This window comes from Vanessa tameamea, chromosome 3 (assembly GCF_037043105.1).
Source record: "Vanessa tameamea isolate UH-Manoa-2023 chromosome 3, ilVanTame1 primary haplotype, whole genome shotgun sequence".
NCBI lineage: Eukaryota > Metazoa > Arthropoda > Insecta > Lepidoptera > Nymphalidae > Vanessa > Vanessa tameamea.
The window spans coordinates 1,996,416-2,011,921 of NC_087311.1; the positions used below are offsets into that span (position 1 = coordinate 1,996,416).

At 31.0% G+C, this 15,506-nt stretch overlaps 1 protein-coding gene across 1 annotated transcript in view; it reads left to right on the forward strand.

The window, feature by feature from the left end:
- The window catches only part of LOC113397099 (cholecystokinin receptor type A-like), an 83,827-nt gene that overhangs the window by 32,459 nt on the left and 35,862 nt on the right, over window positions 1-15,506 (forward strand). The window contains exon 5 of the mRNA XM_064218155.1: window positions 14,542-14,657. Coding sequence (XP_064074225.1) covers window positions 14,542-14,657 — 116 coding nt within the window. The remainder of the gene's footprint in view (window positions 1-14,541; window positions 14,658-15,506) is intronic.

Genomic DNA, 15,506 nt, shown 5'->3' on the forward strand with positions numbered 1-15,506 from the left:
TGAGTTGCTACTTGCTTGCTTTGTACTAGTACAGATTACGAATTTAAAAATAATTTTTTGTCGAATTTTAATTTTATCGTTATTTTTATGACCATTTAGGAATACAAAGTTAAATTACCAGACCGATTTTGCTATTTCTTATTTCGTGCCAGACGAACGTATTTACAAATAGTTTTATTAAAGTTGAAATTTTAATTATATAATGATGCTATCAAAGATACTAAAATGAATTAACGAGACAAAAATACCGTTACTAACAGTATTTAAAACGGGATATTTACCATGTTTTTTATTTTTATTTGGTGGAGCAAAATAAAAAACATGGTAAATATCCCGTTTTAAATACTGTTAGTAATAAAAATAATCATGTTAATTTAAAATCTTATATAAAAATACCGTTGTCTAAAATTAGCCTATTTATCTCGAGTAAATAATCCGGACAAAATAGTTATTTTAATCGACGCTAATACGCATAGAGCTGAAAATTGGTACAGATACTGGGTATACTATATAAAATGAATTACCAAAGAACACCACCTACATCTTACATCGGTTAAATAAAATATTCAATGTTAAAGGTCAAAAGTATTGGTTTTATGCATTTTTCTTGTAAACTTGTGACTATTATCGTAAAAATGGATTAAGCGCAGATCTAGCAATTATTTACAAAGTGTTCTGTGTGTGTGTTACAGTGTTCACTTACTTTTTTCCTTAGATATTATCATTTGAGACATTGAATGACATGGTCACCTTCGTCCATGTATGTACATGTCATATATACTGGTCATCCGGTAAATAATGGATACTCGAGGACGTTGCACTTGTAAACTACAAAGAATTACACTTCAGTTAATTAATGTCCACATTTAGTAAATTTAAAGCAACTACTATTCGCGACGTAGATCCTGTCGAAATAACCAGAGATTAAATTATGCATCCATTAAATGTATCTACGCCAAATGAAAATAAACTCTGTATCTAAGGTATTTAAACACAATCTTGTATAAAATAATAGCCACTGTTATTTAACACGTGACATTTGAGTGTTATTGTTAGTAAGTACTGTAACATTCGTTCACATTCATATCTTAATATTTATAATTGCTGTAAAACTGGTTATACTATTGCGGAAAAAAAAAACTTTTGGGGACTCCGAATTTCCTCGAAAAGTCAAAACATAGTACATTATTTAGTACATTGCAATAATTAATTTAATAAATAGTAATTACATTTTTTTAATGAAATAGGTAGGCGGACGGCTTATGGGCCACTTGATGGTAAGTGGTCACTACCGTCCATAGACATTGGCGGCGTGAGAAGTTTTAATCATTCCTTACATCTCAACTGCACCACTTACCTTGGGAACTAAGATATTATGTTCCTTGTGCCTGTAGTCACACTGCTCACTCACCTTTAAAACCGGAATACAACAGTACAAAGTATTGCTTCTTGGCGGTAGAATATATGATAGGTATCGATCAACCATCAAGAAAATTAAGTTTTAAGAAAAATAGCCAAACATATATAACTATATCTATTCATCTTACTGTACTACTGTCTACTGTACAGACAGTTGTACAGTAGACAGTAGTACATAAAACAAGATACTCATGTAAAATTGTGAAGATATTTCAGGCAAGCATATTATTTTAAACTTGCAATGCGTCTTCGTATCTCCGTTGAATGTGAAATTAAAACATTTATCATTTCCATCGAGAAGGTTTCAATGTTTTGAAATAATACTGCGCTATAATATAAAATGGATTTCAAGTAAAATTTTATTGCCTTTCTATGTTATATTTATTTATCTTTAAACACACAAACCTGTTACAGATTTATTATAATCGTTTATTTTATACTCGGTATTGTACCGGATTCAACCGTACGCAAGACGTGGGCACTTAAAAATGCTGCCCCATTATCAAATTTTGAAATAGACACTTTATTAAATAAATAAAATTACTCATTCATAGCAAAAAAATTACTAAAAAATTAGATAAAAGTAGTTAGTAAAAAAAAAAACATTTTAAGAACAAGCTTATAGCAAAATTTCTTTGCTATTGACAGTTCAGGAGTTTCTTCATTTGGAGCGAATCATGTCTATACAATCAGGTCAAACTTACAACAAAATATATTTACATCAGAACTGAACTAACATGCACAATTTTAATACCGTAGAATACAATGTATTGGTTCAAAATCAGCTTGCAACATTTGCCTTCAAAACATTCTAACAAACATTGTAAGCTATTGAAAAGATTGTAAAAACAGGAATCATAATAAAACGTACGCTAAGTAATTTTATAAGAGCACAGAAACTGTATTATCCGAATAGTTTATGAACATATTCTTCAGTCTGCTGAGAAAGAAATTTAGTAACCGTAAACCACGTCAGAATATTTTTACATAGTTTTCGCATATTCGAGAATAGTCATAAGAGAATGGATTTATAGTTTAAATAAGAAAATCGGGATTGTTATAGTATTTGCCAGTCACTTTCATGAATCGAAACATCTACACATTCAGCGCCATAATACTCCGAACTATTTGTGTATGGAATTGGTGTAAATCCTATTGTTTATTGTTACGATTAAACACAGCATGCGTTTATGTAGACAGTCATAAGATGGTAGTTTAATTCTCATTTTTGAATTATTGTTTGTATGTTACGGGGACATTGTATTCAATTAAAATATATTAGATTATCCCTCGCTTTCAATTAATGGGAATACTTTGCTAATTGCTTGTCAAACACTTTCGAAATTTTATAATAAATTGTTCGTTTTTTTAGCCGAAGCCCTGTTTTTTTGTTAGGTAAATCAGAAGTATTTTAAAAAACAATGCGAAATAACTTCCACTTAAGAGGTGGATATAGATAGGTCGCTGACCTTGCTATATTTGACGATAAACCTGCCCCGAAGAAACCTCACATGCCCAATCTCCTGTAATGAGAAAGATATCACACATCCAACACAACATCTCTTCCCGCACTGACTTATTACGTTAACAAAGGACAAAAATATTTAAAAAGATATTCTGCATAAATAAACTCATGGTTCCCTTAGTATTATGTTACGTACCATTCCAATTAAAATCTTGTGATAGAAAATTTATACTCTATTCCAATGGGAATAGGAGAAAACATAAATAAAACACTTTGACCTTGAATTGACATGACATTTGAGTTACACTAGTGAGGACAAAATAATTGAGTGAGTGGGTAATGAATGCTAAGGTACGATACATTTGATTGGTTTTAAACGTAATTTTATGTTATATTCTAAATAAATTTTATATAAATAACAGGTAACATGTTCAAATTTTTAGGTAGCAGCATTTTAGTCTTAAATAAAAATTGGGTCGTTAGTTTTGATTTGGATCGTGGCAATTCGCAAATAGCCTTATTAACTTATAAAGAGATAGTTATTTTCAGTGATAAGTCATAGAAAGACGCTTACAATTTTATTTATATGAATAGATTTTTATTCCCACATTAATAAACATAAACATTGTATGTTTCAATAATAAAGTGGCATTTTCAAGAAATAATATGACGTATTGTATGATACTAAGGTTTTGAATAAATAAAAATTTAAATATATTTCGAAGAAAACTCTTACTTTATTTTATATCTAAAACGACTATGAACTTTAAATAATTTCCTTAGCATTCAATTTTTTGAAAAAAAAAAAACAAATTGTAATTAAAAATAACGACTTATCTTAATCTTCAAACTCAAAGAGTAATGTTCAAACAGCGTAGTCTGTGTTGAAGGCAAATCAAAAGACAAAAGCAAAAGGTCGTACATAAGTACTAAATCGGTTACAATTTCAGTTCGTTTAAACAAAGCCAGGCAATAAAAAACTTTTGATAATTCCCAATAAGCAACCGTGCACATGATACGAAAAATTACAGACGAATATCTTACTATACTTACTTTTTATTTCTTTAAAATTAATTAGTTCTTTAAAATTTTTTGTCGATACATTACTATATAAAATAATACGTTTTTTAACGAACATTAGGTAACTTTCTAAATTTTTTACAAATATTTAATATTGTATATTATTATAACCAATTAAATAAATATATACTAAAAAAAAAATGTTTTTTTTATCCTTAGTGGGACCTCGATGGCAAAACTGTTTCTGTTACTTTGGAAGTAAAATTAAAGTGGATTGAAGTAGTTAAGTGAAATATTGTTGTATTACAAATGAAGATATATTAATCAATAACTGTTTGTAGTAAATCATATAGCGGACTTATCAACAAATGACTTGTTATATTGAAAAGTGTTTTGTTATGGTATTTTCCTATTCTCATTGGAATAGAGTATAAGTAGAAAAACTAATAATAACAAATTCAGAGTGCACTTTTTGTATTTATTTCTATAACCTCTAATTATTCTTATTGTAAGGAAAAGGAAATGTTATGAATGATGGAAGTTAACGTATACACATATATTTCTAAGTAATTCCTGTATTAAATAATGTAACTCAAATTAATTCTGTTTTCGTATATCCACTCCTTAAATTACGACTGGGGAATAAATTTAATAACAGTATTGTTCATTAAATTAAATATTAACGGTCTTATTTATAAACCTCGTTAAGAGGATATTTATTTTAACAGATTTTGTTATTTTTGTCGTGGTTGATTTCAAAATCGTAAGAAATAGACGCAGAATTGTTAAATTAATCACCCTCTCAGCAGCATTTATAAAGCCGTAAGTAATTTATCGCTAACACCACAAGCAATGTGAGCGTGAATTTATGTAATTTTCCAATAACAATATCCGTCTAAGCGGAAACTCTTACTTACCAGCGTCTTAAACGATTTTCTGATTACCTCAGAAACTAATATTACTTTCATTCCTGTTTACTAAGGCAAAATACAAGTAAATAAACAAATTATAATAGCATAACAGTTACGAATAAATTAGGTAATGTGAACACCCAGTGAGAAAATACTCGAAGGAAACACTGTAAAAGAGGTCAGGAAAATAGACTGCGAAATATACGATCAAAACATAAAGTAGCAGTTTGACGTTCTACAATATTTACAATATAAAATGACAAAGACTGAAAATGACAATCGGTAACACATCGACGAAAATAGAATTCCAATTTTTCTGTTCCCATTATAGTTTTTGTTTATTTATTTTTGATTTTGGGAATATTCCACGAATTAAATATGAATTTTGTAAAATAAGCTAAGTTGTAGGGCTTAGTGCAAGCACCTCTTAGTAGTTACCACCCAATTAGGTATTCCACCTGCCAAACAGCAATAAGAAGGGTGGATAAGTATTTTGGTTAATATTTCTTACAGCGCCAATGTCTCGCCAATATATATAATATAAATCTCGAGTTCTAATATTATAAATATCGGCAACAGCTGTCTTTTGCCAGAATGAAAACAGTTTCAACATGTGTAAGGGAATGACTAATGGACATGCGATTTGAGATTTAAAGTAATTTCCAAAACCAAGATTTTTACCAGCATTCGTTTGTGTGATTTTTGCAACTTAACAATATTAATTTATTTGCGATGCAAAATATAATATATTTTTTTGTTATATGCCAGTTCTGAACCATATGGAATTTACATCGTTAAAATAACACTGTTTTTATTTTCTATCTTATTTAAAAAGTATATATCTAAGTATATATTAAAAAAAAAAAAAAAGGCACGGGCAACTGTGAGCCCGTGGATGTTGTAAAGTATATCTTATATGAATCGTAAATCAATACAACATTGCAAATACCTTTAGCATAATATAAATAGTAGTTTTACTTCAAAGAAAATAAAAGTATCACACAAAGAACAGACTCTAAATAATATTGTAATAATAAAGAAATTCCTTCGTCCTTGTCGAGACACTTATCAAAAGAGATTAAATCGTAAGACAATTTCGTCAGCTGTCGGTATTTTATAAGGCAAAAGGATACGTAAAAAAAAAACAAAGTTCGTTCCTATCGAAGAAATATATAAAGCATTTCTCTTATAAAAAAAGCAGCACACAATGTCGTTGGATTTTATTCCGGGTTGGCGTAAGAATGTGACGAATTTTTTGGCGAGAGAATTTCAATTACAGCTTGAATCAGGAAATATGCAATGCTTATTCGACCGAGCTTGGAAAGCAGACTTAATCCTGCGAATGATCAAAGTGATCAAAGTGATCGAAGTTTTAAGACAATAAGTTTTTAAATAATAAATAGAAATTTTAGTACTGATATATAATATTTAAAAGTAAATGAATGTCATGTATTGTCTTTTCAAATGTGTCTAATTTTATTCGTAATAAAACCATTCAATGGTGTTTCTTATTTATTTATATCAATTTATTACGAATAAAATAATATCAATGTCAGCAGAATATTTTATGACATCTTATATATCTACCATGTCAAGATATCTTCGTCCTGAAACTTTTAATGTCGAACCTGATACGGCGTCTGCAGATTTCCGATGGTCACAATGGCGGTATACACTCATAAATTTTATCCCAGAAGAGGCTTGTAACGAAACTGATAAAATGAAACTCAAACTATTGATAAATCATCTATCTCCTACCGTGTACTCCTATATACGCGATAATAAATCCTACGAGCATGCCTTACCGTTATTAGATCACATATATTTAAAGCCTAAAAATGAGATTTTTGCTCGATATACTCTAGTTGCTCGAAAACAAATACAGGAAGAAACTATTACAGAATACGTACGCGCACTGAAATTATTAGCACATAATTGTAATTTTAAAGCCATGACTCCTGAAGAATATAAGAGTGAATTCATTCGTGACGTGTTTGTTGCTGGGATCATATCCCAAACAATACGACAGAGACTCTTAGAAAACACTACCTTAAGTTTAGAAGAGGGTCTAAATCAAGCGATTGCTTTAGAAACTGCCGAATGAAATTCTCAAGTCTATATAAATAATAATTATTTTAATCTAAATGCCCTTTCTAAGCAGGAACAAGAAACGCCAACTCAACAAAACTTAGCTGTAGCAAATTATCCAAGAAAGCTTCTTTTGTGGTGGAAGCATTCATCGACGATTTAAGTGTCTTGCTCGTAATGCCACCTGCCAACTTTGCTCCAAAACAAGTCATTTCGCCAAAGTCTGCCGTAGTAACAAAGAAACACTTAACAACGTTGTAAACGATCATTCAGTGCTTGAATTTCAGTTTGGAGGTAACCAAGGACCGCTGAAAGTTTGCAATGATATAGAAGCATCAGTTCCTCCTGCTACTTTATTTAGTAATTTATCTCCTAATATTAGACCAATAGCTATAAAATCCAAACGTTACTCTGAAGTAGATTTATAATTTATAAACAATGAAATATCTAAATTACTAGAAGAAGGCGTCTTTGAGCCCAGCGTATCTCCATGGCAAGCACAAGTATTACTAACAGGAGGTGGTTTACACTGAAAACGGTTTGTTATTGACTATTCGCTTATCATAAAGATATTTACAGAACTAGATGCATTTCCTCTACTTAGCATCGAGTCTGTAATTGAAAAAGTTGCGAAATTTAATTTTTTGAGCCTAATCGACCTGGTGATAATACCAGCTATCAATTTTGTCGTATGAACAGAAATATACAGCATTCTAAGTATGTGGCAATCTTCATCAATTTACAAGGTTACCTTTTGGGGTAACAAACGGTCTCGCGGCCTTCCAGCGAACATTACAATACATTATCGATACAGAAAAATTTGCAGGAACGTTCACATATTTAGATGATGTCACAGTTTGTGGTAAGAGATGACCACGATAGAAAACTTAATAAATTTATGAATGCAGTTAAGAAATACAAATTAACTCTAAACGAAAGTAAATGTGTCTTTGGAACCGACTCTATAATTTTTTTAGGATACTCAATATATAATTATATGATTAAATCGGACAATAACGGTCTCAAACCACAACTGGATCTTCCAATTCCTACGGATTTACCAATCTTAAAAAAGACTTTGTCCAAAATTTTTCTCAAAAGATCAGATCACTTATTAGTATTAAGCATTTTCCTTTAAACCTCTCTCTTTAAAACTCTTTAAAGTCAAATGTTTGTAAATCTACTTTGGTAATGGTCGGCGAAAATGCAACATTTATGGTAGAAACAGATGCATCAGAATTTACCATTGCTTCCACACTCTCTCAAAACGGTCGTCCGGTTGCCTTTTTCTCGCGAACTTTAACTGACTCTGAGTGCAAACGTTGAATCTCTGCGTAAATGGCGGTATTATTTAATGGGTAGACATTTCTTGCTTTTAACTGATCAACAGTCTGTAGTATTAATGTTCAATAAAAAACATTCAAGCAAAATAAAAATGCAAAAAATTGAAAAATGGAGACTTTAACTTTCCAGTTTTCAATTTGAAATTATTTATCGTCCTGGTAAGGATAATACGGTTGCTGACACTCTATCTAGAGTATGTGCTCATGTTAATTTTGATAATAGTAAGTTTAAAGAAATTCATGAACAAGTAACAAGATTAGCACACTGGTTAAGAGCGAAAAATCTTCCATACTCTATTAATGACATAAAACTTATAACTACTTCCTGTAGAGCGTGTGCTAATCAAACCTCGTTTTAATAAAAATAAATATCAACTCATTAAAGCTACTTCTCCGTTTGAACGATTGAACATCGATTTTAAGGGACTCTTGTCGTCCAATACGCAAAATAAATATATGTTAACGATTATTGATGAATACAGCCGATTTCCATTCGCTTATCCCTGCAAAGATATGATTGCAATGACTGTAATTAAATGTTTAAAGGATCTTTTCTTTATGTTTGGCACTCCGCTTTATGTACACTCACACAGAGGAGCGACATTTATGTCTGAACAATTGAAGTAATTTCTTTACTCTCTTGGGATAGCTTGTTATCGAACAACTCCATATAATCCCCAAGGGAATGGACAAGTTGAAAGACTTGATGGAACTCTTTGGAGAAACATACAATTATACCTCCAATCTAAATATGGAGATACCAGATTGGGAAAAAGCTTTACCAGTGGCTTTACACTCCATCAAGTCACTTTTATGTACTAGTACTAATGTAACTCCTCATGAAAGAATGTTCAACCATGCACGAAGAACTTCAAGCGACGAATCATTTCCTTCTTGGATGTTAAATCCAGGACCTGTTTTAATGAAAAAGAACGTGCGAGCTACAAGTACGATCCTATAGTTGAAGAGGTAGAGTTACTCCAACTCAACTCGCATTATATTGCCAGACGGAACTACAATTTTTAACAGACAATTGGCTCCACTACCAGAAAATTTAGAAGACTGTAATGAAAACCATGAAATCCAAAATTCTGAAAATATTCAAGATGAAAATCCTATTCCTAGCCAAGAATCTGTTGAATACAATCAACCTCGTGAACTCCCTTCCACGACTTCGTCATTCCCAGAACGTCGTTCGACACGACAGCGAAGAATGCCGAACTATTTAAACGATTACGTTGTGTCTTGAGGGAGGGGGTGAATGACATATAATATTTAAAAGTATATGAATGTCATGTATTGTCTTTTCAAATGTGTCTAATTTTATTCGTAATAAAACCATAATTCAATGGTGTTTCTTATTTATTTATATCAAGTACCTCTTAAAATAATAAAACCTAACAGTTTTTAGAATTAATTTTAATTTATTATTTACATAAATTTTCGTTATATCGTAGAATACTGAAGACCGAGTACCCGATATAGACATAGTTTTATTTATGTTCAGCAATCAGTTTCGTTTATCAATAGCTGTCGTACTAAGTAGCGGAAATTCGGTAATATTTCGTTGCTTAAATACAATCAACTTCTAATAATCGGGACTGTTACCCGGTACTTCTCGAGAGAAATACCAATAAAGTTATATTGTACCGCCCTAATAGCTAGACCAACGAGACAATTATAATATTAAACAAGGAAACCACAGACGTGATTAATTAGAGCTTAATTTTGCAATTCACGGTATACAAATGAGAATTCCAATGATATACTCCCTCCGAATCAGATGATTCTGTAACTCATATTTCGATTGCAAATGTGGAATTTGTAATGAAAACTCTATTTGGTATTCAGAAACTCGAAATACGTATAAATCAACACTAGCGCCACTTTGTGACGTTGTAAGTAATACGAACTAATTTTTAGTGAGAACTTTATTATTTGACATTAATTGGCATTCTATAACTCGATTTCGAACTTTAAAAAATGAAACTAACCTCGAATTAATACGTCAAATTAAAAGTTTCTTTAAATGTGGCGGAAGGTTCTAGTGAAACTGTAAATCTATAAGATCTATTCAAAACGTGTCAGAGGACCAAATAAAGCTACCTTGGTATGATATTATCACTCGGAAAGAGAGTTTTTCCTAACGTATGTAAGTATACATAAGCAAGTAAATTTTACTTTCAATCATAAAGCATATTAAATCATATTTATCTTTTAGTGACGAATTAATAATAATTCATTGTCAACAATGATGAAGATCTTCATTAATGAAGATCTAATTGGATATAGAAAATAAACAAAAACCTTTATTATGCTTTATAGGCATTGATCTGAGGTTTACAATTTTACATTGGTTTTTCTTTAATATATAATTATATTTCAGATGAATTAAACGCATTTATATAAAGCTACAGCTTCCAATCAATACCCACTAAAGTCAACAATATCTTACTAGAATATACATAGGTATATATATAAATATGTATATATATATATAATGGGTAATCAGATATAGTTTATTACAACCAAACACTATGACAAACTACACAGACAAATAGATGCTACATGGTAAAGATTTTGGGGAAATATATAAATACTTGAAATGAATCTTCTTTTAAAATTTAAGAAAAAGATACTGGATTCCTTCATACTGTCTAACCTATCTACACTTGGATATTTAATAATCATACAATACAACAAACTATTACAAGTATTTCAAGTCAATGGAATATACTACGTCTAAAAGGAAAAGACAATATAAGAAATACAGATAAAATGCATGCAAAAGTTATTAATATAAACATAAATAAGTGCCTAGTGAAACGGAAGGTGGTCCAGGACAGCGAAAGAATTGTGGTATTGTTATAAACAATATTTATTAAACCGGCAGAGTAAGCACTTTTTTTTTTTTTTTTCATTAATACGTTTTTTTATAAAATATTACGCAAAAGTTATTTATGTTCAGACGGATATTAATAAAATGTGTCTGATTTTGCGTTACAAATGATTTTAAACTATAAAATAAAATATGTATAACATATTTTGCATGAATTATGACGTCATTGATTCTTTAAATCCTCAGTTTTTTAGAAATTTCCAATCGGATTTTTTTTTATAAACGTGCTACAAGTGTGGTTGATCTATATATTGTTACGGAATACCAAATATTTTTGAATTCAAGGTCGTGTCGAAATGAGTTCAGATATGAAAACTGTTTCATACTACAGTTTGGGGTAGTCCGTAGCTAGGTTTCAGTAAATCTTAAAATGTGCTGGCTGGACACCAATGATTTCCCCTGAGTCAGTAGAAAAGACTCCAGCAAGATGGCTTTACTTGTGACAAATACTACGACTATGAAATATATTTTGCGCAGTGAAAATACCGGATGTTCTTAAACATGGATGATCTTTATTTCGGAAACAAAATAGAAGATATCCATTACTTTACATGGACGCTCTTAACTAGTTTCTATTTGCAAAATGTTAACTGGTAAATTAGACTGCCCTGTGCTGTACCTACCTGTACTTAACGTTCACCGTCGTTTAAGCCCACAAATTTATTGCTGCTTCTTTAAGTCGCATCGTATACTGCGATAATATTCCGGTACCTCGTACATTTTTTGCACCAAAAAAAAATTATAGAAAGATTTCATGACACGATTTCAAGCGAACGATGCTGTAAGTAAATCTTTGCAGTTTTGCATTTTATGTTTTGTACAAACGAAGGTTTCGATTAAATTTTAGTGGATTATTTTATCCATATTATTGAAATAACGTTGCAACTACGGTAAAGGATTACCATAAAATATCTCTCTTTACTAGTTAGTAGCATTACTTTCGTGACAAATATAAAAAAATGACCTAATAATTTGAAGTTGAAAGTTAATTCACATGAATAATTGGAATCGTATTTACTGAAAATAATGAGCTTTATTCCATAATTAACAGAATTAGTTGATAACAATAAATAACATAATTACGAGCTGCTGGTGTTGTTGGGTGGAGCGATAATTATTTAGTATTCAATTTATTACTTCATTAAAAAAGTATCGAGTATTTAATTATCAAGATCATTATTCATTATTTCGCTTGGTTTTATTCCTTTTATTTCTATCAAAATACCGAATTTAATAAACATTGCAAGGAAAAATATTTGAGAATCTATCTACCATTGGTAAATCATCCTTGTGAATGCTTTGCAAGTTGCCTAGTTTTGCGCCATTATAGGGAGTGTTGAGGCTTAAAGTACTATTCGGAAGATTTTAGTTGGCGATTACTATATCCACTTGTAAGATGAAGTATATCAATTCTACCATACCCAAAACCACACAGCAATGATCAAGATTAATCATCACGATCGTATGAACTTTGCCACTGCGAAATTGATACAAACTTAATTAAAAACATGACAAAAAATAACGACTGCAATTCCACGCGCAATATACGATATCGGTTTTGTGTAAATTTATATGTCCAGCTTACAATATTATACTCATAAATTTGAAAAATACCTCGTTTTTGTTTCTTTTAGAGATTCCTGCAAAACTAAGAATGATATATAAATTACTAGCGACACGACCCGGCTTCGCACGGGCGCAATGCTGATAGACCTTTTTAAGGTGTACAATAGTGTAGTTATTATTTTGATCTATCTCGTAGGGTTCAGCCAGCGTTTGCAAAGTAAGCGAAAAATAATGTGTTTATTTACATTACATTAGAAACCTCTAAAATTATCAGTGTTTTCATACTATGTTTTGTATTTATTATACACATACACATTTCTCGTGAATCACTCAATCTATTAAAAGAAAACCGCATCAAAATCCGTTGCGTAGTTTTAAAGATCTAATCATTGTACATAATAATGGTTAAAAAATATATATATATATATATATATCCCGCTGAGTTTCTTTCGCCGGTTCTTCTCAGGTCCGAGGTGCTAAATTCCGAACCGGTGGTAGATTTTTGACAATCAATAAGCAAGTGTAAACACTTCTATATTGAATAAAGATTTTTGACTGTGACTTTGAATTTGACTAAAGATCTAAGCAGACATAGGGACAGACGGCGGGGAGCGACTTTGTTTTATACCATGTCGTGATAGTTCTCAGGTTTGGGATAGTATGAAAAAAAAAAAAACGATTGTACTCGTGTTTGCTGGTAATTCCTTTAAACCTTTATCATATAAAAGTATGTCTGGGGTCACAGCCTGCACGTAAATTTTGCTTTATATAACAATAGAAGGTCTTTCAGTATTTATATTAAAAGGGAAAGTTCAAACCATTATACCGTCAAAATGAAAAGGTACCTAACTGAAAGTTAAATAAAACGGGAAGTAAACAATTCCATTATTACGGCCAGACTTCTTTATGTTTTTGACGAATCGTACAATTTAAAAACAAAAAATCTTTTTCGTAATTCATAACTTGAATTAATTTGACTTTATGCGTAGTAATGAAAGATGTTTCGGAACTGGCTTACCTTTGTGGCTTACAACTGTAAAACAAAAGTCTATTTTGCATTTATATATATGGGTAATTCTACGTGCAAGGCCGTCTGAGTAGGTATCGCCAAATCACGGCCAAATCATCACATATTAAATCGCCGAATAGAAATACTTAGTATTTTTGTTATTGCGTTTGAAGAGTGAATGAGTAAATGAGTATTATTAGTTCCCATGATTGATGACGTAATGCTTATAAATTTAATTTAAATATTTTTTACGATGCCAGTTTATATGATCGATGGTGATCACTATTTTATATAAAAAAATATCTTACGTAAATGTGTTGGGAGCATTTTTCAACACTCGGCACCGCTGTTTGTTAGTAATGCATTAATGTGACCGAATTTTATCTCGCGCATGAGGTTTCCTCACAATATTTGTTCCTTTATTTGAACACATTCTACTTAACAAGATAATACTTATTCCAAAAGCCATGCTATATGTTATTGTGTACGACTGAGTTGCGAGCTATTTTCTTATACGTCCGTACGACGTATACGATATACGTCCAAATATGTCACCTGATGGGGTCAACAACGCCCAATAAATTGTTATGATACATTTTATATTGTTTTTAATAATATTTCATTGTGGGAACTAAGATGCCGTGTCTCCATACTGTCATTGGCTTAGGCAACCTTCAATCTGGAAGACCGTCAAACAGCAATACTTTATATTGCTATTGAATGGTACAATAATGAATGAGCCCAATGTACAGATTGGCATAAAATTATTATACTAAATTATGTCAATTGAAAAATTGATTGTAATTTTTTTTTTTTTTCAGTATCAAGAGACGGTTCTTGCAAAGCCAATCATTTACCACCAACAACGCCTATCCTGCAAGGAAACGGAACAGAAATGTGCTGCAGGAATGGGTGCAATACGAAAAAACTAACCAAGGTATGTGTATACGTAAACTACGTTCACGATTTTATGATACCACTAATTGTAAAATCCTATTTCATGTATGAAATTACATAGTGGTACTTAATTTTCTGCATAGCTCGGTTATAGGAAGCAGGTACGGTACAACGTGCATATATAATCCTGTTCTTAATATAAATTGGCATGCATAAGGGTTTCGTCAAAACAAATAACGTTTGATAGAAATATTCTAAACAATCACCGATAGTGTATAAGGTAACAATCTCTTCGCTAAATAAATATCACAAAAGTTATATTATTTAAATATGCGTCGATAAAACCCAACTTACCAGATACTTGAATAAGCCTCTTTAACTAACATTATGCGGTAGAGAAGTAAATACATATAACATATGGGTGATGTACTAGATGAATGCTTTCGAACGAAAGAACGAAAAATAGAATATGGACTGAACGGTATAAATATGAATGATGTAGTGAAGAACAAGGCTAGTGAGGACAGCATTATTGAAGACAAGTGTACTATAGCTAAGATTGCATTCAAACAGAATGCGAAAAAAACGGCTATCAAGGTATGCGGTCTTAAAGAACGCTGTCGTGAAAAACACTGTGAAACAATCGAAAATTATCGTCATATTTAAATATGCTTTACTGATTACGAAAGAGCGTTCAAATAAACATTTTTTTTTATTAATTTTATTCAACTATCGTTTTAGTATTAGTACATTGACACCGTAAATTCTATGTGTAAATTATATACATTTCAGTTCAAGCAGACCATTTTATGTTCATGCTTTAATTGGCAAGTAGATTAACAACATAGTGAATTGCATTATTGTAATGGTCTTTAAAAGCGTCTGGGCG